This window comes from Hippocampus zosterae, chromosome 4, assembly GCF_025434085.1.
Source record: "Hippocampus zosterae strain Florida chromosome 4, ASM2543408v3, whole genome shotgun sequence".
Lineage (NCBI taxonomy): Eukaryota > Metazoa > Chordata > Actinopteri > Syngnathiformes > Syngnathidae > Hippocampus > Hippocampus zosterae.
The window spans coordinates 9,143,836-9,170,571 of NC_067454.1; the positions used below are offsets into that span (position 1 = coordinate 9,143,836).

Below are 26,736 nucleotides of genomic sequence, written 5' to 3' on the forward strand. Positions count from 1 at the left end.
TGCGGGTGGGGGGACGGGTCCTGACTGTTGTTTGTGCATATGCACCAAACAGCAGCTCAGCATACCCACCCTTTTTGGAGTCCCTGGAGGGTGTGCTGGAGAGTACTCCTGCTGGGGACTCCCTTGTTCTGCTGGGGGACTTCAATGCTCACGTGGGCAATGACAGTGAGACCTGGAGGGGCGTGATTGGGAGGAACGGCCCCCCCGATCTGAACCCGAGTGGTGTTTTGTTATTGGACTTCTGTGCTCGTCACGGATTGTCCATAACGAACACCTTGTTCAAACATAAGGGTGTCCATATGTGCACTTGGCACCAGGATACTCTAGGCCGCAGTTCGATGATCGACTTTGTAGTTGTATCATCGGATTTGCGGCCGCATGTTCTGGACACTCGGGTGAAGAGAGGGGCGGAGCTGTCAACTGATCACCACCTGGTGGTGAGTAGGCTCCGATGGTGGGGGAAGATGCCGGTCCGTCCTGGCAGACCCAAACGTATAGTGAGGGTTTGTTGGGAGTGTCTGGCGGAATCCCCTGTCAGAAGGAGTTACAACTCCCACCTCCGACAGAGCTTTTCCCATGTTCCGGGGGAGGCGGGGGACATTGAGCCCGAGTGGACCGTGTTCCGTGCCTCTATTGTTGAGGCGGCCAATCTGAGTTGTGGCCGTAAGGTGGTTGGTGCCTGTCGTGGCGGCAACCCCCGTACTCGCTGGTGGACACCAGCAGTAAGGGATGCCGTCAAGCTGAAGAAGGAGTCCTATCAAGCCTTTATGGCCTGTGGTACCCCAGAGGCAGCTGACAGGTATCGATTGGCCAAGCGGGCCGCGGCTTCGGTGGTCGCCGAGGCAAAAACCCGAGCGTGGGAAGAGTTCGGTGAGGCCATGGAAGCCGACTTCCGGACGGCTTCGAGGAAATTCTGGTCCACCATCCGACGTCTCAGGAGGGGGAAGCAGTGCACCACTAACACTGTGTACAGTGGGGATGGGGCGCTGCTGACTTCGACTCGGGACGTTGTGAACCGGTGGGCAGAGTACTTCGAAGACCTCCTCAACTCCACCAACACGCCTTCCTTGGAGGAAGCAGAGCCCGGGGACTCTGAGGTGGGCTCTCCTATCTCTGTGGTTGAAGTCACCGATGTTGTTAAAAAGCTCCTCGGTGGCAAGGCCCCAGGGGTGGATGAGATCCGCCCGGAGTTCCTCAAGGCTCTGGATGTTGTGGGGCTGTCCTGGTTGACACGCCTCTGCAACATCGCGTGGACAACAGGGAGAGTGCCTCTGGATTGGCAGACCGGGGTGGTAGTCCCTCTTTTTAAAAAGGGGGACCGGAGGGTGTGTTCCAACTACAGAGGGATCACACTCCTCAGCCTCCCTGGTAAGGTCTATTCAGGGGTGCTGGAGAGGAGGGTCCGTCAGGAAGTCGAGCCTCAGATTGAGGAGGAGCAGTGTGGTTTTCGTCCCGGCCGTGGAACAGTGGACCAGCTCTACACCCTTAGCAGGGTCCTTGAGGGTATGTGGGAATTCGCCCAACCAGTCTACATGTGTTTTGTGGACTTGGAGAAGGCGTTTGACCGTGTCCCTCGAGGAGTTCTGTGGGGGGTGCTTCGTGGGTATGGGGTACCGAACCCCCTGATACGGGCTGTTCGGTCACTATACCACCGATGTCAGAGTTTGGTTCGCATTGCCGGCAGTAAGTCGGAATCGTTTCCAGTGGAGGTAGGACTCCGCCAAGGCTGCCCTTTGTCGCCGATTCTGCTCATAACCTTTATGGACAGAATTTCTAGGCGCAGCCGAAGCGTTGAGGGGGTCCGTTTTGGGGGCCTCAGTATTTCATCCCTGCTTTTTGCAGATGATGTGGTGCTGTTGGCTCCTTCAAACGGGGCTCTCCAACTCTCACTGGAGCGTTTCGCAGCCGAGTGTGAAGCGGTTGGGATGAAAATCAGCACCTCCAAATCTGAAACCATGGTCCTCAGTCGGAAAAGGGTGGAGTGCCCACTCCGGGTCGGGGAGGAGATCTTACCCCAAGTGGAGGAGTTCAAGTATCTTGGGGTCTTGTTCACGAGTGGGGGTAGGAGGGAGCGGGAGATCGACAGGCGGATCGGTGCAGCGTCTGCTGTGATGCGGACGTTGTATCGGTCTGTCGTGGTGAAGAAGGAGCTGAGCCAAAAGGCGAAGCTCTCAATTTACCGGTCGATCTACGTCCCAACCCTCACCTATGGTCACGAGCTATGGGTCGTGACCGAAAGAACGAGATCCCGGATACAAGCGGCTGAAATGAGTTTTCTCCGCAGGGTGTCCGGGCTCTCCCTTAGAGATAAGGTGAGAAGCTCAGTCATCCGGGAGGGGCTCAGAGTCGAGCCGCTTCTCCTCCACATCGAGAGGAGCCAAATGAGGTGGCTTGGGCATCTGATTCGGATGCCTCCTGAGCGCCTCCCCGGTGAGGTGTTCCGGTCATGTCCCACCGGGAGAAGACCCAGAGGAAGACCCAGGACACGCTGGAGAGACTATGTCACCCAGCTGGCCTGGGAACGACTCGGGATCCCCCGGGGAGAGCTGGAAGAAGTAGCTAGGGAGAGGGAAGTCTGGGCTTCCCTGCTAAAGCTGTTGCCCCCGCGACCCGGCCCCGGATAAGCGGTAGATGATGGATGGATGGATGGATGGCATTTCCAGTGGTTGTTTAACTCAATTGCAGTGATTATTCTGGACAATGGGTCCTTCACAAATTATTGTTTAAGGCCACTTAAACAATAATTGGTTAGGACATTTTCATCAAATTCCATGGATTGTTTAGGACACTTCCAGTGATTGACCAGAACAATTCCAATAATCATTTCGGACAGTCAGTCTGAATGATTGTTTAGGACAGTGTTTTTCAAACCCTGTGCCGTGGCGCACTGGTTTGCTGCGAGACATTGTCAGGTGTGCCGTAGTAAAATATCCAATTTGTATGCCTGTGCGGGTCTATCGCCCTGAAAGTAATCGTGTAGTACCCTCCCATACCGCTAGAGCGCAGCAACAGATAGCCAATTGCCTTGTGTTTCGACCACTGGAGACAAGCAAATTTGTGCCGCATGAATGCAGGACGATAGTGAAACAATACATATGAAAGATTATAAAATACATTTTTCTTTATGCTCATTTGATTCCATGTCGAGCTGTTATAACATCATTCTTCAATGTTAAAAACGGTTAGAGTAACAATATAACACGTTAATTGTTAAAATAAGCGTTTTTTTTTTCAATTTTTCAGCTCGTTTTGTGCCGCGATATTTTTTTAATGAAAGTAGTGTGCCTTGGCTCAAAAAAGTTTTAAAAACACTGGTTTAGGAGAGTGAGTGTATTTAGAAACCTACACATTAGCAGCCTTAGATGTAGTGTAGACTCGTTTTGGTACCAAGCCCTTGAGGAAAGTCCATAGATACCAATGCAACAGCTTTGTGTCAAATAATTTGGTTCTGCTGGCAACCCTTCGGTTGCTCAGTGGGAATTGACATGGTTTAAATGACTGCAATGTACTTGTGAAGTTTGCAATGGACTGAGGTGAATGTTGAGAGTCAACAATCTTTCTCAAGGACTTGTGAAGTTGACACTTGAACTTCATTGTGATCAAGATCGGCTTCTTTCCCCGCAAAGTGAAGACACTCAAAGTCTGCCACTCTCAGAAACTGGATCGTCGATGGCACAAGTCAATGATTAACAGACTCCACTCAATCACGCTATCATGTCCTTATCTTCCTGTCCGTTCGCACCTGGCTTTACTCTCAGGGGTGGAAACAAAGCATCTTTTAACCAACGGAGTTTGTAGATGACTCGCCACATTGCTTCACCACAGTCTTACCGGCTCCCCCATCATGCTCCGCCAGCAAGTCCACACGTCAATGTCAGCTGGCAGGCTAGCGTGGCATGCAGGTGGGGGTTACCGAGCCCTTTCGAATCTCCCCGGGTGTGCTGAGGCCACCCACAGGCTTGTCATGCCAAGTCAGGTTGGAGATACACTGTGTCCTGAGGAGAAAGACCGACGGTGGGAGCATTTGCTCTCTGCGGTATGCCGGTTTACTTTTTGAATGGAACGTCTTGTAAGCCAACCACTCAGAAAGCACTGGAACCTAAGAATGAGCACAGCTGGGCCATTCAAAGCACACAGGATGCCCTTGGACACTTAATCACCGCTGCTATTGTGTCTGCAGGCTACCCTTTTAGATTACAATCGGTAAAATGGATTGGGACACGCATAACAATATCTCCTTACTCCTTCTTGTATTCAACACATTCTCGAACTGTAATTTTTAATATTTAACTAATATAAATATTTTATTGTTTTGGACAGTGTAAATGGATTTGAGAAATGATAGCATGAGTGACTGTAGTATAATACTTTTTTCAGTTTTGCTGTTGTGAATAAAGCAAATAACAGGGTATGGGAGGATAAAGTCGATGCAGCAGTTTTTCTTTTTCACATTTATTTTAGAGAACGGTGAAAAGGAGGGACATACTGTACATGTCAAGGCAATTTTCTGTTTCCCTGTTGAAAGCAGTCGTCACTGTCACCGCAAACTGTCAGTGTTTCTGCTAACACTTTCAGCAAAAGAAACATTTTGCTTGGCTCTATAAGTAGCGCAGATAGGAAACAAAGGGAAGAAGTCGACGCAGTAATTTCCTATTTTTTGAGGTAGCATCACAACCGAAGCAATAAGGAAAATCAGAAATTTGCGATGGGGTAAACGATTTGTCACTAACAAATTAAAATTGATTTCCCCAAAGACTCTTTCATCAAATAATCTAGTAATAGGGCCCCCCGGACAGGGCTTGACACAAACTTTGACACTGATAGCACTGGTGCGACTAACTGAGAATGCGACCAATTTTTTCAATTGGTGACACCAGCACAGGCTTGGTCACACCAGTTTAGGCAATGTGACATAGAATTTATTTTTAGAATTTACTGCTGTCTGTCAGATCGTTTGTTTGTATTTGCTGCCTTGGATTATATGTTCTTGTTCGGGTCCCAAGATTATAACCACAGCACATTCGGTCAACGAGGCGGTCAGCGTCACAACAAAACACTTGAACGCTACAGAGTCTATTCTTAAATGTGCACCCGGCGCATCATTTTCTACAGAGAGCAAAGCGTTGGCATGACTCGTCTTTCTGTCAGAACACAACCATTTCAACCCATAAAATTGATTCAACCTGCCAAAAGTTTGAAAAAGATGCTCTGGAGATGAAAGTTGCACATTCCAAATATTGACATGTGGCCTCTGGCTAGCGCCCAAGGGCAGTTTGAAATCACAAAGCGGTTGAATTCTCAAAGATGAGAATAGGTTGTGTCCTCCCAGGCTCGGGTAAAACATTCTGATTCTGCCCCAAAGTCTATTTTTGGTGGGAAACAAGATTGTGTTCCAAGTGAAGGATATTTTATGCTGCACAGGCAAGTCGATCAGAGTCAACGCCAGATAGGCATCAGTGGCTTGGTGGTTTGTTAAGATCAAAAAATTAATGAGTTGCTGTTATTGAAAATAATAAATCTTGAATGATATGAAGGGACAAACCTGCAGAGAGAGCACACTAGATGTGCTAGGAAGACTGTCTATTAACATACAGACTAAATGTAACCGTCTTCTCATATTATCACTTTTCAATTCCTCGCACTAAAGCGCTTTTTTACTGAGCAGCCACCACATTCACACAAGTCTCACTTTCGCACACATAACAAGTTTCGTCTTTGCCCTCCTGGGCCGCAAAATGGTCATATCGGAGCCCAAACAGAATCCCGGGCATTTATCTATCTCCATCTTCCTCGCAGAACTCAGTGACGCGGGATCATTTCGAAATTCATGGTGTCACACGATCGGTGAGATGCATGACTTGCGTGACAAGAGAAACTTGATGACGTTCACCGATTTCTTGTTGGGCTGGCAACCCTTCGTGTGACTTTTCAAGGCCATCATACATAGAAACGAAAAAACTCGGGCAAACTTACTTCCAGACTTTGCCAGTGAACATCTCGGCATCCCCTAGGAGGAAACTGGAGTAAGATTTGCATTATGTTTGGAGGGATAGACAGATAAACAGCATTCAAAGTCAGTCTTTCTACTTTTATGCTAATAACCAGTGTGCAATGTTCATCCCAAGGCTAAGCACGAGGTTCCGTCCTCATTACTTTAAGGATGTAATGCATTTTTACAGGTCTCAACCTCAAGGCCCACACGGATTCCTGTGAGTATTACATTCATGCATGCTGCTGGTGCAAATGTTGATTCCGGCAGGCACACGCTATACGATATGGCCTCTTATCTGTCGTAAAATGTTTACACCTCTTAAGGCCCGACTACACATGTCACAATTTGATGTTTTATGACATCAGATGTAGCTTTTTCACGGATGATTCATGACAGGATTTACGCCAATAAATCTGTCTTGTCGCTTCCGAGCTGAGATCCGATAACGCTGATCAGCATATCGCAGACGCAGGGGACTGCAGCTTGAGTAATTGGACCCTTTGGGGCTTTATTGAAGTACTTGGGTGCCGACTACCATGACCTAGTATTTCCTGCATTCTGAGGGTGCAGACAGGGAGTCCGGTGGTGGGGAGGGGGTGAGGGGTGCAGAGGGAGGCAGATTGGGAGGTGGGTTGGGGAACACCGAATTCACAGCAGTTTTTTGCGTACCTCCTGGCACAGCCGTGTGATCCATTACTCATTTAAGCATCTCTGTTTTCACCCCCCCCCCCATTATTTTGTTATCATCCCTCGATTTATCAAAGTTCCTTACACTTCCAGCCAAAACGAAACCATCTCCTTTCCCATCTCCACCAGCTAATAGATCTTCTGTAGACCTAATGATACCCGTGATTCAAGGTGGCTTGTCTGTTTTATGCAACAGTCTGACACATTTTTTTTCCTCTGGAATTTCATGCAAGTACAACAAAATGATTTTAGGATTCCAAATTGCTATGTTGCAGTGAATAACAACTTGCATTATTTCTTCAGTTAACTGTGTAAGTGAGAAAAGGGTGTTGTAAAAATGTTTCGTCGATAATGTACTGACCATGGCTGTAAATACATGTATTCATATTCAGTACCATTTAGAATGATACAGACGTTCTCGCGTGGAACTTATTAGGTAAGGGACAGGAAGTGGGACTTTCTCACATTCGAGCCACACGTCTGCTTTGTAAACAAATACAGAGCAGCTCCAGCCCCTGGCTCGCGCACATCATTGCTTGCAGTATTGTTGTGGTCGTGCATCAGACTATTTCATTTATTTGAAACGCCATTGAAGTCTCTGAAGGGTTCTTCGACTGAAGCCAAAGTCATAAAACATGTCCTTGTTGTTTTTGTAGCATGTATAATACTGAATTGAAACTGTCGCACTCTTCAGAAGAGAAACTGTTATGTCTTCCTCAAAAGAAAATATTTATGTATGAGTAAATATTTTAGTTAGTGCATTATATTGTATTATTGGAGAATATACTGGAAGCAGTTGTCATTTTTTGTGTTCAGAATATGTTTCCCGTTTACGCAAAACTACTGTCACTTTGTGCATTTTTATTTCCTATTGAAATTGGCTAGTGTTGCAGAGTGTATATGCAGTACAATTACTACGTTTCATGCCACCCATCTGTGGTGGGTGGCATCTCAGCGAAAAAAACAAAAACAAGCAAAACAAACAAGAATTTGACCTGAGGCAGATTTTTTATGGTTTGAATTTTTACTGCACATTGTAAGTTATCACAATTTCCGTTTATTTGATTCCATTTATTTCTTCCATTTTTTTGTGGGGTTTTTTTGGGCCGTGTTGAGATTTCAAGTGCTGTTACAATACTATGTACGTTATTCTGTGTCCTAATCCCACTCCAGTGGTGGGATACAATAATGTGGAACACCATTAGGAGCATCAGTTTACTTGTAGTGCTTGCCCTACTTAATACATTCCTTTTCCTAATTGTCGTTTCAGAAATAAAAATCGAGCGTCACTATAACAAACAGGTTATCAGGCTTTCTCCTCCTTCATCCAAAAGAAAATGACCTATTTCTAACCCCGACTCCTCAATATAGACAGCGTCCTCCTGGTACATATCCAGACTTTTCACACAGCACACGACTGCAAAGGAATAATAGTTTCACTTCCCACTTTGGGATCTCACTTTCTTTGAAACTCCCTGGCATGCCAGGAAGACATCCAGCTCTTATGCAACACAGGTGGGGTTCTCCTGGTGAGCGGCAGGCACCGGCTTGACCCAGTGAGTCGCTTTCCTTTGTCAGGATGTGAAGCGGCAGCGTGGGCGGCAGGGAAGCAGGGCGCGCTTCCGTCGTCCGTTCACACACTTAAATGACCTTTGCGTAGCCACACGCCTTCATCATCCCTTGCTTCCAGACAGCGGGGAAAGAGGTAGTTTACACAACACCGTGATTAACTGAAAATAGAATCCATGTAATTTCTCTGGTCTGAGTTTTTAGAATGCGAATAAGTAAAAGTGCAACGTTTTCAAAACAGCACCCTGGTGCTCCAACGTTTACAATGGTCCGACACATGACATTTTGACGTACAGCAGTATGATTAGATATACAGTGTGAGTTTATTGCTTTATTGCTGCAGTTTAGCGATAAGGCTTGGACATATTCAGACAGAAGTGGTGAAAATACTCGGATTCTCTCCTCTTTGAACTCTAACCACTTCAAACAACAAGCCCCGGATTAGGAACAAAACTTTGCCATCAACCAATGAACACCTATAATTCTGATATAACAGGAACATAAACCATGAGTTAACGTTGCCGTCATCTCCTATTACGATAGTGTGGTACTGCCTACTTCCAACCGGAAAAAAATGTTGCATAGTTTGACAAGGCCATTACTTGTGATTTTTGGACCCACCCTCCTGTTTACTGTCATCAGGTTCCACCACAAAAAATATATATTAAAAAATGTGAATTGTGAACCACACATAGATGAGGATTCACTGTTAGGATTTTTTTTGGCCACTTTAAACTCACCTTGAGTGAACCATTCCTGAACTTCCTCTTCTTAGTAAAACATTTTCAAGAAACGTGACTTGCTTTTGTGAATGTTAGAGTACCGGTAATGTCACACAGATAAAGGCCATGTGCCCTTTTCGTTTGCTATACAAACAACCAGAGTAGGCATCAAGATCATTACACTGTTAGTCTGGCTTCCAAATGGCCTTATTGAACTCCAGTGACATCGATGCCAGCAAATAAACTATAGGCTATGTTTGTCGAGTGGATCGTTTGTCCATTGACAGACAGGAAGGGAAGGAGGGGTGGGGGGGTTAAAATCCAGCTCAGGAGGCTTTCGATGGACAAGTGACACTATGTAAACATTGGGGCTGATTATTAATTCAACAGAAGTGCAGGCCAAGCAAGGTTAAGAGGTTCCCGAGTCAAACTGCTGCTCTGCTTATTAATTGCCTTTTATCAGGAGTCATTGCATTATTAAAAAAAGTCCAAGCCGCACAATGCAAAGTGATGAATCAGATATCCCTGCGAGGCTTCCTGCGAAGCTTCCGTGCTGAAAATGTGTCTATATAAAGCAACAAAAATAATGTAGAATACCTCAGGTAGTTCTTAATAAACACTTGAGTCAAAGCTATTGCAAGGCATACACATGGAAATCATAATAATAAACAATAAGCCCTGAAGGATCTGAAGGCAACCAACAGAACAACTACAAGTCAGCCATAGGAAGCCGAGTTTTATACATGAGGACCAATCATTATAATTTTGCATGTAGCGGTCACATCTGTTGTGGCACCTGAGAGCCTGTGCCATGTGACATGTGCCGTAGGAAATGGATGGACATCGTCTGCCGTTATGGAGGACTCCTTGGATATAGTTCAATATTCCACAGCTGCCACGTGTCTCCTTTGGACAGCAATGTAGGGACTCAACAGTGCCACTTTGTGCACATCATTTTGCCTCCATTTCTTTAAGACACGATTAATCAATAATTTCATTGAAAAAAATCATTCAAATAGCTTATTGTAAAAATCTAAAGAGAACTGTATTACTTCTCAAAAACTCTGCTTTCAAGCCTGTACACACAAAGAGGTTGCTCCTTGTTGTCTTATGCTGCATTTGCAAGTTCTTTTAAAGGACATATTTTTGGAAACCTTTTACTTAGTATTCTCAATATCCATCTTAAGGTTACACTAGTAGGCCAAAAATGGCACCAGCAGTGGAAAAAAAAAATACTAGTAGATACGCTGAATGGTCCGACCAGTGAGAACAAAGAGCTTACTCGTACATGGACCTTAAGATGTATGTCAAGGTTTTCAAACAAACGCTCAAAGGGTTTTTCATACTGTATTTGCGGCGGATTACCTGTAGAATCCAAGGCCAAATTGTGGAGAAAAAGGTTGAGCTGCCGCAGAGCAATAAAAGCATTTTCAATACAGTTCACAGGCTACAACAGTTCACAACTATACTATCTTATGTTGTGTATTAACACATCGCTAAACACTAATAACGACATCTGATGGTGTTTCGGAGAATCGAGGGAGTGAGTGTTATTACAGCGAGAGCAGGTGTGACGAGGTGCTGTGTTTTCGCAATGAGAAAAAAAAAACCTGTACGTTCCGACGACTGCTCACACCTGAAATTGATAAATCAAGCCCATCTGTGTGCCACCATTAAGAGGGCTATCACGTTGAAAACGCTAATGTTTGTTTAATTAAGCCTTGGGCAACAAGGGGATGCTACAGGTGTTTGTGCTTCTCCCAGTAGGTCTTGGCGGCCACAGAACTCCATTGAAGTAATGAGTGATTCTATAGGCCTTTAAAGTTTTGCATGTTTTAATTGCGTATCATCTGGCATCCAAGGCACATTTCCATCACTTGTCATTCTGGCGGCGTGTTCGGCAAGCGTTTATGGCATGGTTGGCGTGCTATCTAGCTTCCATCAGCGTGTTGGGTGGGAATGACAGCAAACCTGAGACCAGCTGTCTCAGCTCATTATGACAATTAGTGTACACACACACACACACACACACACACACACACACACACACACACACACACACACACACACACACTCACACAACACACACTCACACACATACTGACAGTTTTCATTCGGCGACACGTTTAGCTGCCTGCCTTTTGTTACTAATGGAAAAATCGACTTGGTTTTTGAAAGCACTCAATTAGGTCGAACTAAGTGATAGCAGGGAAATGTGAACGTGGACAAGTAATTACTACATGTCTGCAGATTCCGAGTCTGGCATGACAATGAGCGGATTAGGGAGTAAAGTGTTAGCTGTAGCATTAGCAGCAGAACAGGGCTTTATATGATAACGTTGGTTTCGTCTTTCTACGTTATTGTACCAAACAACTTTACAATACATTTGTGGAATCCGTATTTTCTCCTTCTGCTGGTGTAACGAAACATTCTTCTACCAAACAACATGATGAATGTTGAACTTTTGTTCATATGCTAGCTGATTATATCGTTTTGGTTTTGCGGGAAACAACAGTCTGATACCTTAATTTAGGAATATGCTGGTGAATTGATACAGTCCTCTAAAGTCGAGTTGAATATCGTATCAAATGTTGATGCATACACACTGCAGTCTCAATATTGTGTTCATGGTGATCGATCGTGTCGTACCAAAGAAATGATGCATGGCGATATCAAGCTTTTCTTCCTATGCTAGTGTATTCATATAGCTTTTGTCCAAATGCAACCTGGATATTTTGCACGTAGGTCCAGGCCTAGTTCCTTTTTAGCTCGAGTTTTTCCTCTCCCTTTAGCTGGCTGAGACAATCACTTTGGAACCTAGCGAATTTCAATCTGTACACATAAGTCTCAGGACAGCTCTTAAACAGTCATGTATTCTGAGAATCCACCTTTCATCTTGACTCCCTGCTGCGCAACTCCTTTGTTTGTTGACAATGGAAGCTGGATGTGAAGTTGCATTCAGCCGCCAACCCGTCACAGCCACTTCTCACCAAAAAGTACTTCCGCCGATGGCTCTGTGAGGCATTCCAGTGCCTTTGTTGGTTGCTGTTTTTTTTTCATCATGGCTCATCCAATTGAAATGAAATAGATTTCTTTTTACAGCCACCTACTCCCTCCTTCAGCATTCTAGTGGCATGCAAAGTGCTCAGACACAAACATGCAGTGGTTGCAGCCTTTCCCCAACCGACGATTAGAACACTTCTACTGCATAAGCTAATGGGGGTCCTTGAAGCAAAATATATATTAAATAAATACAGTGTTCTTAAACTGGACATTTTGTGAAAAATTGACATTTCAGTGGCTTGGATAGAAATAGTTGGGTCTCTGTAGGGCCAACCAACCTATCAAGTGTCACATTAACCAAGTACATCTTTTAACCGCCTTGTCCTGACAATATGACTATGAAGCGAGCCGTTCTTCACTTCTGCCATACAGTTATGTAAAAATTCCCTTGTTATAACACCAAACTATAATATAGGGCAAATTTACAAAACCACATGCTTCCACACACAGAGTTAATCTTTGCATGTCATAGCCAGTTTGGCTAAAAATCCCAAACGTTCAGGCCAACAATGTATGAGAAACTGCCATGCAGAAACACTCACATCCCCCATGGGTGCTCTCATTTGAAAGTTGAAGGTTAAGCAGAGCTGCTTTGAGTTTTGTTGGACGCACCGTCTAGCGTGAGCTAAAAATGTTTGCTTGATGTCTGTGCGAATGTTGACGGAGGGGGAGGATGTCAATGAAGGTGAGGGGTGGAGCATTTTTATTTATTGTTTCGTGAGTGTATCGATGTGCCACAAACACACCACAGAGCTTATGTAATGCTTCCACCATATGTGAAAAAGTATTTTCTAGGGAGCATCCACACTAGGTGAAAGATATGTATGAAAACATGCGATATAGAAGCAATATAAAAACATGACAGCATATTTTTTAAGCCTTCCTACACACTTTAAAAGGTCAATTTTTAAACATATTTTGAATGTAGTTGAATGAGAAAAAGCATAAAGCGCACATGAAACAGCGTATGTTTGATACTGCACGCATGTGCTTAAAAAGGCAGGGCTTAGTGGGATTGAGTTGAGGCAGAAGTGACACCATAGGACGGTAAACTTCGAAACCTTGCAAGTACGAGCCAATGATTGTTTGAACAAGAATAAATTGAGCCAAATGCTGCTTCCCCGATGAGAAAGACATTTTATCTGATTACAATTTGACAAGCTGTTTCAGTACATTTTCATTAGAATGCCCGAAAGGCAATCCTATGTTGTTCATTGATTTAACCTTGTTGGTCCTTGCCGCATTTTCCCTCACTTCACTTGTACTTCTTCCCATATGCTTTGCATTCGTGTCCAACCTGGAGGCTTTTGAACAATGCGGCAGATGGTGGATTATCCAAACAAGTGGATAAATAACCTGGTTCCCCTCTGAGCTTGGCTGCTACTTAGAGCGGCCGAGCGCGCGTCAACTGGCAGCGGCCACCGCCCACGCATCACCGCCCCCGTGTGTCACCTCCTGTGTCTTCGCCTGTTCCCTTCTGACCTTTTTGCTTCTCAAGCCTCGCTAATTCCTCTGCAATTTGGTCATTTTCGATGCAGTACTCTCGAACGATGCTTCAGCTCCATTAGGTTTTTATTTGACATTTTTTCAAACGTGTCCGTTATGTTCTTTATCGCGTCTACCACGAAGGTTGAACGCTCCAATCTCTCGGGTATTCCAAGATGTATTGAAGTAAAACAATTACGTACTTAATTGTCGCCTTCCCGACAATGATCAGGACAAGTCATCGAGCAATGTCAAAGTTCAGACCTCAATTGTGATGTATTGCCGTTCCACTGAGTGAACCTTTCATCTTAATCGTGATCAAATGCCTCTTTTCCCAAGTGGATTGCATTCCCCACATGCCTGGAGACAGAGATTCTCTATGCGCTGCTTGAATAACTAATGAATGCTAAAAAATGAGCCTACCTTATGCGGGCAGACAGCTATTGGAATCTAACAAATGATAGAATAACCCCCAAACCTCTACCCCCACCACCAGCCCCACCACCCTTCCCCATCTGCACCCCCTCCACCGTGCCATCTTCCTCAGCTACTGCATTATCTTCTCATCCGTTCATGTTTTTATTCATGGCCTCTCCAGCCGTCCATATTTCCAGTCAAGAGTTGTTTGCTTCGACTGGCTGCCTGAAAAGGTCAGCCGCCATTTAGTTGGAGTTGAGTGTAAAATGGGCAGTACATAGCCAGCATGGTGATAAGACGCGCAGCCACATTAGTCTTTACTTCAGAAATGAGCTGTGAATCACACCGGAGAGGAAGAAGGCTGACAAATTCCTGGAGAATCGAAAGCCTGGTGAAGAAATTGCCCCCCCCCCCCACCCTCCGCTCTTCCTGACAGGATCCCTGGGGCTTCCTGTGTCTCAGCAGGAAATGCACGAAGTCGCACTCGCTATAAGTCTCAACAGAGTGGAGCTTCAGCCCTCAGTAGAGTCGATAAAGCCCCTTGAACGCCCACTTAATACTTTAAAAAAAAAAAAAAAAAGAATCACATGCATCTGATATCTAAGCACTACTTTTGATTTATTTTTGCCATTTCCAGGTTACTAAACAAACAACTAAACAACAACTAAACAAAATGCAAATGAAAGAAAAATGTCTGCTTTTCCAAAAAAAGCATGTTTTTCCAAATACTAATAACTTAAGTTCGAAATCGGGTTGGCATGTCTATCTTGAGTCGACCCACAAAAAATAAAAGTCACAAATATTTGGCAAGATTTCAAGTGGTCTTTTTTCACATTTAATTTCTACTTTATTTTTTTAATTTCAAGACTATCTAATTGTTTCTTATACGTAATTTCTTGCGATAATTTAAAACAAAATTGTCAGCAATACAACTTAAAAATATTTCACTATTTTTATCAATAATCTTTTACATTTTGAATTGATTTTTCCACCATGCAATTTATTAAAATTCACCAATATAATCTTGCACATTTAGATATATTTTTCCCCCGAAGTTGTTGGCGGGCCGAATCAAACTGCTTTTGCCCACGGACCTTAGGTTGCACACCCTTTGGCCTACCAAGCGGCATTACCATTGCGATGGAGCGGTGTCCAGCTGTACTGCGTCATGCTGAGAGCTGTTTGTCATATTTTGCTGACCTCATTTAAGCTATACGAAAGGCACAAAATATTCAAATGACTCAGAATTGCCGACACCAACGGATTAGTACCCAATGATAGTTTGTAATGTTCTGACCAGGGAGAAAAAGAATGCCACCATTTTATCCATCATCACTGGCACACCAAGTATGCAGCCTTTACAAGGTTTTCAGTCGTCCATAATGACACGGTGGAGTTTTTAGCATGCACGCTAAGAACTCTCTTTGTACATTTACGCGTTGGAGTAATTACAGTCGACATTGGCTTCAAACGGCGTGACGTAAAGTGGGTAGACGGTTGGAGTAGACATTCCTGGAGGGGAACGTGCTCCGCCACTAGGGGGTGCTTCTTCCAAGTCCTACTTTTTTGCTTGTGTTACATTTTTTTCTTTCACTTCTTGGAGGGCACAGATGTTGCTGTTCCTACAGAAGGCCAAACCACATGGACGATAATTACACTACTGTGGATGACAATTCATACCAAATGAATTGGTAATTGCATCCCTTGTCAATGTTGATTTTAACATAATACTGCCAGCCAGTCCTTGCGATGTGGAAAATGTGTTTTTGCCACGTAGTGCCAGGATTTGTCTTAGATGTTGAACCCTGTTGTACCTCCATACCCTGACCACTATTCGACTCCCATGCCAGTTTCCTGTGTAGTGTTTATTACGGCTTTCCTGAAACAGTGAAATCCACTGTGGACAATTTATTGGCGTGCTGACTGATGTTTGGCAGTGCTGCTTTTGAGATTGATGCAGAGCTTGTGCACTGCACCCATGCAGAGGTGTCATAAAACTTCAGACCAGCGTTGATTGAAGACTAGCGGTTGTGCTTGAGTGAGCCAATCCCAGTTGACAATAACCCAGAGGTGCGGTCCACATTGGACATGTTACCAGGCAATCCTGGGGCATATCAAGTCACCACAACACGCTTGATTCAGTATTCGCAAATACTGTACATCTATTGGTGGTTTTTGTTGTTGTTGTTGTTGGTTTGTTTCTTTGGTTTTTGTGCAACCGAAATTCAGCTCTCCACGGCTTTTGTGCTCTTTTTAAAAATATCATACAATGCCACAAGATGGTGCCAGAGACAGCTCTGGGTTGAGACAGCAGCACTGTAATTGGTCCAAGGAAGTATGCTGGTAAATTTTGCATGTCTGGGAGGAGCTAAATTTTACCTGGGTGGTTAGAGCAAGTTTTTGATCCATGTATGCAGGTAGTTTGGGGTCATTTTATTTATTCATTTATTTTTTTAATCAACTCATTTGCAAGCCATTTCTTTTGAAATACACTATCAGATACATTTGAAATGATATAAAACTGTTATGGGACAATAGTTTGCGGTTTATTAAATTGGACTTCCAAACATGTTTTGGGATCAATAACCTTGAAAAAGCCCACGCAAGCATGAGGAGAACTTGCAAAAACAAAACAAAAACACTTTACATGGAGATGTGTGTCTCCCGACTGTGAGGCAAACATGCTAACTACCAAAGCCAATTTTTGTAAACTACGATAATACAAAGTTGAGGCAAGATTATCAAGGTTGAGCATTGCTGGCATGTTTTTTTTTTTCTTCTCAGTGTTAAATCTGAAGGATCAAGTATACGGTTTTAGGTTAAGGTTTCTTTTACCAATAGCATTGAACTGTTGTTGTTTGGACACACTGGATGGTTACTAAGACTTTGCTGTCCATCTTTCCAACGAGTTTCCGTGGTGCTTGTCCTGGAGCCTATCTCAGCTAACGTTGGCTGGGAGGCGGGCTACACCAGCCAATCGCCTAAGCTTTGTCTTAAAACAGCATAATAATTCACTTGTAAAAACTGCCCCCTGCCAAGCCATCAACTGCCTGATATTCCTAATGTAGGTATTTTTTTTTAATTCTCTCCACACATTTTATGTTTGATACACTTTTTTTTTCAATCCTGGAATTCACATGTAACCCCCCCTTCTTTCCTGCCACAATGAATGTTAAATCCCTTCGATTAACAGTGAGCCCCATGCAAAGATAATGACATTTCAGATATGGAAAACGAGGAGGAGGTTAAAAAAAAACACCGCGCATTCATCATTTCAAACATCAGCCTTGTCAAATATTGATTCAAACGTCCCTGGATTTCGAATTTAAGATTTTGATACCCCGTGGCAAATCATAGTTATTATGATACAAATCCTTTCCATTTCGTTGCAAAGATAATGTAATAAGAAACATGAGCGCAGAGCAAGCTGTTAAAAATGGGTGTAAATGAAGAAAACAAATACCATTAAGAACAGAAAACATTGGTAGCTGCCTCACAAATTGTGTGGGTTTTATTCCAAAAACTTGCTTGTTAGGTAACAACTCCAAATTGTCCATTGATATCTTTATGTGTGCATGATTGTTTTCTGTATTTGTCTAACGAGCGTCTGACACAGGACACACTATCCAGTGTGTATCCATTAATTAAGCTGCGATAGGCTCTAGATCACTTGTGACTAATAAGGACAGAATGGCCATTAATATGACCTCAAATGTCTTATTTTGAGCTTTTTCTTCCAAAGTACAAGACTCTTTCTGGAAAAATGAGAACCACTGTGGGTGTCAGTTTTTTACAAGCCACCCTGAGGCCACTTGGAGCAGAACCTCTTCCACGAACTCTGCCACCTATCCAACAGCTTTTAAAACAACCAAACAGGGTAGTAAAACACAGTTAACTCTTGTCTAGTTTTGTAATGACGGCAGTGGAGGGAAAGTGTTGAACGCTGGCGCGTTTTGGCTGCCGCTGCTCAACCCGTAATGTTTTGTGTTTTTTGTTATTGTAAAGTGTCCTTGGGTGTCTTGAAAGGCGCTTATAAATAAAATGTATTATTATTATTATTATTATTATAATAGCATATGTATTTATTTATTTATTTTTATCAACTCTATTTAATTTGCCCTGTGTCAAATTTAATTACACCCCTCTCTTTTTCACGCTTGAGCACACACGTGCATATGGAAGGAGGGAGATGTCAGTTCGGGGTTGGGCAATTGCTCAAGGACATATCAGCAGGAAGGCATATCTGTCAATCAGTCGGCAATAATTTATAACGGTTTTCCAGACTCTCGTTAAACATTTTACTTTGTCTTTTTGTTGTTGTTGTTGCTGCTGCTCCTCTCAACCTTCCAGTCCGCCCAAAAATAATTTCTTCTGTTTTGGTTCGCAACAAAGGTCCCAGTCTGTAAAGCTTTTTAAGCCCATCCATTAGCAATAGCATCTATAATCTGAGATAATAACATAAGCATGTATTTGTTAAGACAGGAAGTTAAATTGTGTGTTACGTGCTAACCTATAATCAGTTGAAGGTCATCTTTTGTTTCACAGGTAAACACTTTTTGTCACGGTCTCTGTATTTACCTCATGTAGTCCTTGTGCACATTTCCCCGAGGAAATCCCAAATCAATATAAAGTTGCCTTTAAGCAGGAGAAGGCTTTTTTTTTTACTCTTGACATAATGAATATTGATGCAACGCTCGTCGATTAAGTAAACATAAATTTAGATTTTACCACTGTTGCAGCCTGCATTTGTGCTTCTAATTAGGCTAAAGCTGAGAAATAGTATACTATTTACCCATTTTTAGTTGTGAAGCATGTCTTTGCAGACATCCAAAGTGAGTGACAGGCCAGAGAGAGTACAGAAACTCAATGGAGGGAAACTTTTTTTTGAATGTTTGGCTGTGTTTTTTTTGCTACAGAGAGAGCAAAACAAGGGAAGAGCAGATTTAAATGGCGATTTACTGATGAAACCTTTTAAGGAGACATTGGCTGGTGTGTGCATGCGTAACTGCAGACTGGAGAGTGTAGAAAGAAATTGAGTTCCCATTAGGATAAACACATTTTAACTCATGTTGGTGGCAGTTCATGCACTAAACAGTGTGTACGCAGCGGCTGGACACATCACAAGTGTCAATCATGCAATTAGTGCATAGCTAGATGGATGGATGATGGATTGAGTGATGGATGAGCGATAAATCAAAAGACAGAAATACAAATTGGTATATTCGGTACATCGATAGATGCATAGATATTTTTTGCACTTAGATTATATTGCACTTATTTTATTTTATATTTCACATACATTGAACTTATATTTATGTCTTGAAATTGTAATTACTTTTTTCTGTTTTTAATCAATGCATTTTTATGCCTTTAATTTGTTTTAAAAAATCATATTTTTATTTTTAACTAATGAAGGGTTTGATGAATGTGCATATGAACTGATTGGGTTCAGTAACTAACACGGTTAAGAACCACTGCTGTAGATTAATAGGTGGATTGATAGATAGCACGATAGACGATAGGCTTGATAGGTAGGTAGGTTGGTAGATAACAGTCGTGACATGTCTTCAAAGTGAAGGCCAAGGCTCCAAGGTGAGGGTGTAGCAAGTGCCCCTATCATCACTAATGGGCTGTTGACCCCCATTGGGAAGAGGCCACGCCATGACAATTCATCACATCTACATCGGCGTGTCACCAGCGCCCCCCCCCCCCCCCCCGCCCACCTTCATGACCACACATGCATCTTTCTGCATCACCAAGCATGCCGATGACAGACACGGCTGACTTGTTTTTTCCTTGCCGATGATTCTCACTCCGTTTTCGTCTCCAGCTCTCGCTCCCACATTCCCTTGCTCAGTCGTCTTCCTCCATCGCAATCTGAACTCCGGCTGCACTCTGGACCTAATCCATGGCTCTTCTTATCTGCGCCGGAGGAACAATAGATACACACAAAAAATAGCTTGGTTTCTGCACGTCACTGCTCACATGAAATTGTGCCTTTCGTGCATCCTGTTGCAGTGTGCGAGACTTGCATTCTAATTGGATTTATTTAGGACAGCAGTGACACTGTAACGGCCGCTTTTTCATTCGTGTTCGCATTCACAGTAAGCTCTGTTTATACAGTTGTTGCCAACCTCACCAGAAAGGGCGTTGTAGGGGATGATGTTCATGTCTTTGGGGAGAAGAGCTTCAAAGGTGAGCGAGAGAAGCATCATGAACACACAGCAAGACACTGCTTTACGTTTCGAAGAGAGAAATAGAAGAGAGGAAGATGCGCCTAGTTCCCTTTTTTTGACGATGCACACAGGTTTGTTTATTTTGTTTCAGTTTGGATACGTTTGAAGCTATGTCAAAGTTATTTTCTTGACGTGGTTACTGTGTTTAGATGTGTATTTTTGGCTCTAATTTTGGATTTATGTTTGACACTTATGTGTGTACAAGTGCAAGCAGTGGTACTTGGTATCTGTATCTGTGAGCCTCAAGAGTGCGTACCCACACTGTTTTCAGTTTGAAAAAAGGTCTATCGAACAACCCGCGGTAAAAGTCTAATGGCAACTTGAAAAGAAAGAACTTTTGCATGCATCTTTGTCCTGGTTGCTCAGTATAATATAGCCAGCGTTATCAGAAAAAAAGAGCCCACATTTTTTTTGTGATACTGTTGAATAAGAAAAACTGAGAGAAACCGTGGTGGTGTCCATCGGACGGAAAATTGACCTTTTTGCGATGCAAGAAGGCAGAACACAAATCTCCGTTCCATTCTCTCTACCCCCGGTCTTATGAATGAATGCCACAAGTGGTGATATGATTTGATAATTTCTCTCAAGCGTTTTGAGTTACTCGCACAGGCTTGGAGTGGGTATTGGTGTGTGTGGGGGGTGGGGGGGAAGTGGTGGTGGGGGGGAGTCTGCCATTATCCCGGCAGCATTCCAAAGCAATCTCCACATTCATCTTTTCCATTAACCAGCTTTCACCTCGCTCTTAATGAGCTGTGATTGTGCCCGTCGACCGGCCGGGATCGATGCCCAAAGTGGACTCAGGGAATATGCATGACCGAGGCATTGCCTGATCTGGATTAAATCACGCACGTGGGCGGATTCCCTCAGCGTTTTGTTATCATCTCCAGTTTGACAGCCAGTCCACTTCATTAGTCATAATGCCATTACCAGACGCTCACTCCTAATCATGTTCAATTGAAAGCAAACACACAATTTGCTCCTTTGAACATCTGGTGAAGGACCCAAGCCCACATCTTTATAGGCCTTCATTTCGGAGTGTTTTATAAGGAGAGGTGCACTTCTAGAAAACCCCAGAGTTCGAATGGACATCTTGCGAGATTCCAGCAAATAAGTGTCAAACTTGAGGCCAGATCCCACGCCTCATGTAACGCGTCTCGCTCAAGTAAATAAAGCATGACTGCATCATATTTTGTGCTTAATTGAATTTGAAATGTTCATTTTGGGGAAAAAAAATATTTTCCGAAATTAAATTTAAACCACTTTTTCCAAATCTCTTGTTCATATAAGTTGATCAATAGTATACAAAATATTTTGTTTATTGAAAAAATTAATATCAATCAAATGCTGATGCAGTTGTCTGTATGTAAAAGTAAACATTCCACATTTAAAAAAAAGAAAGATTGTAGCTGTACTTCTGGTCAACAAAGCTATACCGTTGGCATGCCTGTTTATTACCTGTTTAATTGGTGTCACATTTGTATGCATTTGCGGGATGAGCAGCGGAGCTGAGCATGTGGTTGCACCCTATATTTGCCAACTCTTTTTTGCCTATGCAAAATAGCTTATGATTCTGTTGACATTTACTTTAGTTTGTTATTGTTTAAGTTCCTTGAACATCCACCTGTGGCAAATAAAATGGCCTTGGTCTTTTATTTTATCCTCTGTGAGGTGACTCTCCTATCAAATGAAGGGCGAGCATTTTTTTAATGCTAGACCAATAAAACGTTAGAACATCACTTGAACGTAGTCTGCACACTTAATAAAGATGCTTATGTTTAAATTACAGTGTTTACAGTAAGAAAGTGTTGTCTTTGTCTTTAAAACAGCTTACATACAGTATTACTTAGCCCTTAAGCCTTCCAAACAGAGCTTTTTCCCTAATGAGCCTCAGAGTGCTGTGTTCAGGGGCTGTCGTACAAAGAAGTGTCGCTCACCTCATTACCTTTGACTCACTGTCACAGTGTATTTCTGTTGTTTATAGCAGCCCACTGTGTGAAACACTCACTTGTCCGGCTCGCTTTATCTATTGACTGACGTTCTTTGTCTTAACATCCCCAAGGCCTTCGTTCTTCGTTCTTCTTCTTCCTCTTCTTTTTCTCTTTCTGTCACTTTGTCTGGCTCATTTCCGTCATTGCTTTGTGCTCTGTTGTTGCTCTGGCTTGTTCTCCGCCCCACAATCCCGGGAGTGAATCTATGTGCATGTCATCTTGTGGGTTAAATTCTTCACAGATTTTCCACCTCCAGGCCATCGGAAAGAAGAGCAAATATATGTTGTGTAAAAACTAATACACGAGCACACAGCATGTATGTATACCTTCTAGGTTGAAAACAATTGCTGTTCTATTAATCATTAACTTGTCTAAAAATTGTGTGTTAAAAAAAGCTTATGTCATGTTAAATGTTAACATTTCAAATAGTACTTTTGATAGCATGTGACAACAGTCATTGGTTCGCGGTTAACTCAGGCAAGCAGCATCCAATGTTGACAATCGACATTTAAGGTTTTTGTGTGACATTTAAGGTACATTTTGAAGATTATAACATTTCGATTAGTTTTGATCAGCATTCGAATTTCGCCCTTTAGAACTGAAACAGTCCACAACTAGCTACCTAGTGGCTTGTGGTACAAACAAGAAGTAACGGTAGACTTTGTGATTTTGAGGCATTTTTCTGTCGTTGATAATTTTCATGTTTATTTTTGTCAACCTATGATTTGTTCACATTTAAAGACAGTTTTCCCATTACACTTTTTTTTTAACAAACTTTCAAATTGGCGTTTAGCAAGTATCGGCTAGCTCAAGCTAATAGCTTTGAAAGGGGATAACGACAAATATAAAGACACTCATTCACACCATTATCAAACATCAATAAGACCCTTTCATGATTTCAGTGGCAAACTGTAAAAGTTGTAAAAATTGGCACCACAGGGTGAAAATATATAAAAGATGAAAAAAAAGACATTTTCAATCTTTTTCAATTGGTCATATTTTGGCACTATGAAGTCATGTGTCAATTTCTGTGTAGTTTTGACATTTTAGTTTTTTTAAAGAACAGTGACGACTATTAATGTGTGAATGACTATCCCGTACTAAACTCAACCTTTCTTTATTCGCAGCCAAAATGGCAATATGGTTTTCATTGCGGCAGCTGTAGCAAAGTTGTTAGTATTCTGTGAGTGCGAGCCATCTCACGGCTCTACTCACCAAGCGGAAAGACAGTCAACAGCGAGGCCACCGCGGGTCAGTCAGGGAGCAAGCCCCTTCCTTGTTGGCCGTGTGACTGACCGACACCTTCCCTGCCATCATATAACTCCCACCTCGGCTGCACTGCAATACTATCACACCAAGTAGATGACTGAATGTTACTTACGTGCTCTGCAGATACTCTGGACTGTGTGTTCACATCTTAATTATATCATTTTTCTTTAGCATTCACACAGTGTTACAGCAGAATTACTTAGGGCAAGGATATTAATGTGCGCCTGGCAGCAATTGAATGTGTTATCAGTTAATTCAGCCACCTCAGCAGGATATCATCATCCACTCAATGGGTGTATTTTCATAGCCATCAGAGCGTTAGAAAATCCAGATGAAATGTTAGTAGCTCAGGGCTTTACATTGAACAAAATGCAGTGTAATTTAAAAAAAAAAAAAACATGCAGTCAAGAAATTTGTGAAACAGCGAAGCTGTGAATGGTGAACTGCGCCATAGCGAGGGTTCACTGTATCCCAAAAGGTATGGAAGTTGATGATTGTGACATATCCCATGATCCTCCTCCAGTTACAAGTACCGAAGCAATCAGACAGAGTAGAAAAAAAACATTTAGAGGGGAGACCCTTGACACATCAGACTGGCTTTACCCTCACTGGCGACTGACTTTTATCGCACTCCCCCCGCCCTTTTTTTAGACATTATTCCAGTGGCATTTAACAGATGTTTGTGGTCACTTCTACTGCAGCGTTAATGAAGCTTTCTCAGTTTTTACAACACTATAGCAGCACTCAACAACTTTCCGACTGACTAATCAGAATTTAGCCACAGTGCTCCCGTCTTGCTTTTTAAGGGGCTGGTAAGTTCTGAATTAGTAGAAGAGGAAATGCAGCATCTGGACAGGAAGTGGGACTTCCTGATTGGGGGGAGGCAGGGGGGTATCAAGGTGGGGGTGGATGGGCCTAAATCTTAAACACAGAGGTCAAAAACTGCGGCTGGATGGCAACATGCAAGCCGTTCGATGTTCTGGCAGTCACTGTAATTTTCTTAGACAGATGTGTCCCCACCCAGCACTCCAAAAGCAATAGCAGGCCTCAACACAAGCTAGCATGGATGGATGGAAGGAGTTAGAATCATTTTCATGCTTCCTTTTTGTATTCCAATCTTCCTCAATCGCCTTGGGTGAGAGGCGGATTACACTATGGACCGGTTGCCAGTTTAATGCAGCGCGCATATGATCAAACAACCAATTACACATAAATTCACACCTATGGCCAATTTAGCGTTTTACATTTTTAGGATTGTGGAAGAAAGCTGGAGTACCTGCAGAAACCCCACCAAGTACAGATAAAACAGGTCAACTACACACTGAGATAATCATCATCGTTTTCAACTCAACTCAACTGTATTTACTGTATAGAGCACTTTCAAACAGCCATCGCTGTATACAAAGTGCTGTACATGGAGCAACTAACATATACACAACAATAAAGCAATAAAAGGCTAAAACCAAACGAAACTGACTTCCGATAGGAAAAGGGTTTTCCATTCCTAGATTACAGATTTACTTTACTACTCTTTTCCAAAGCTATTTTGCTCCTCTATTGGTAAGCCTGGACCTCAGTGAAAGTATGTAAAATACATGCAAGATCAAACAGTGTGAATGTGCCTTACACCGAAGACACTGATCCAGCCTTTTTCACCTCACCTCCACCATAGGCCCCATTAGGCTCTCGAACGCATTGCTCGTTTTTGTCCGCAAGAGCTACCAGCGGGTAAAGAGGCAATTATGCAGCAGTGGTGGCATAATATTTCATTCCCTTCACATGGTGGACACTAACTGCTTCACGAAGAATAGGACAGAGGGTGCAGAAAATGGGGAGCTCTCAAGGGCATGGTGCTTCATTAAGAGTGTCGCTTTACTGGGAGGATAAACGCGTTGGCGTGCGTTCTGGTTTAGTGCAGGTGGCATTGAGGATATTCTCGACATTGTCATCGTATGGAAAGATGATCTTCAAATAAGACCAGAAGAATCCACATCACTTTGGCGCAACCATTCTTCCGTTTTATTTATTATTATTTTTTTTTAAACCCAAGCACACTGACAGCAGTTTCCTTTGAAATCAGCCATTTATTTAATATTGTTTCTTTATATCCCGTATGATAGCATCCATGGTGGTAGGTGAACTTAACATGTACCATTCAGCATTCTTCCAAAAACCCATTTGTCCAAATAAGGCTTTCTCCCATAATAGACGAAAAAAAAATTGAAATTGAAAGACCACTATAGACAATCTGATAGACAGTGACACATGCTCTCAACAGATGTTCCTGGCTTCTGCTACAGTGTGTTGGCAGATGTGACTGGTTTGCATATCAGTCTAAATGTGACCCTGTAGAGAAGTTCAGCAAACCAAACCAGTCAGCATAAAGTTTTATATCACAATTTTTTTTTCTTGTCATTGTCTTTAGAAATCCGATCCAGTGGTCGTGGGTCAAAGGACGGCGGCACCAAGCAGCTTCCCCTGTATGACACTCCGTACGAGCCAACCGAGAACGGTGGCGACTCTGACCCTGAACGTTCGCGCTGCCCTCGAGAGAGTCGACTGCCTCAGGACGACGAGCGGCCGCCCGAAGAGTACGACCAGCCATGGGAGTGGAAGAAGGAGAGAATTTCCAAAGCCTTTGCAGGTACATGTGAGCTTGGATTTATGGTTATAAAGTTGCTGACAAAGTACCACCATTGACGAATTTGACACTAGGAAAAGTCTATTAAATAAAAGGCAGACTGTTGAAAGTTGATGTTCCGAGCTTACCTAGTAATTCAACGTTAACGAGTCAATGTTATAACTTGCTGTTTGGTTAAGTGAACTGTGTCGCTGCTTTATTAAATAAGTTTTAATGACATCTGATCGTTCTGTTGGCGTTTCCTTGAGCATAGCTCCATCTAGTGGATGCATTGTAGATTGCGTCGTATAAAGCGGTGCGCCCAATGTATGAAAAACATTACAAAATAGACCATTCATTGAAGGTGCGCCTCATAATCCAGTGCACGTTTTAGTGGGGAAAATACGGTACGTTCACGCTGCAGCCGTACCGGATATGGTAAAGTGAAGGAAATTGTGAAGATGTTTCCTCCTTGGAGATGTATCATCAAGCAAAAACTTACTGGATTAATACGGAATTATTGCTTTTGATTGTATGATGTTATCCTTGCTCAGTTTTAGGATTTTATTTGCTGTATTTATGGCAAATGTTAAAGCTACCTATAATATGGCGGATAGGCTGACATATCGCAGCAACCCGGTTCAACAATCGTGCCAGAGACGGATGGAGGGACTGTGGCGTCCCAAGG

The 26,736-nt window shown here is 43.0% G+C and overlaps 1 protein-coding gene across 4 annotated transcripts in view; it reads left to right on the plus strand.

Annotated features, from left to right (window-relative positions):
- Window positions 1-26,736, plus strand: part of LOC127599169 (SH2 domain-containing adapter protein F-like) — an 86,737-nt gene that overhangs the window by 36,435 nt on the left and 23,566 nt on the right. For all 4 annotated transcript variants that reach the window (XM_052062896.1, XM_052062895.1, XM_052062897.1 and 1 more), the window contains exon 3: window positions 25,854-26,072. In XM_052062896.1, the coding sequence (XP_051918856.1) occupies window positions 25,854-26,072 (219 nt within the window). The remainder of the gene's footprint in view (window positions 1-25,853; window positions 26,073-26,736) is intronic.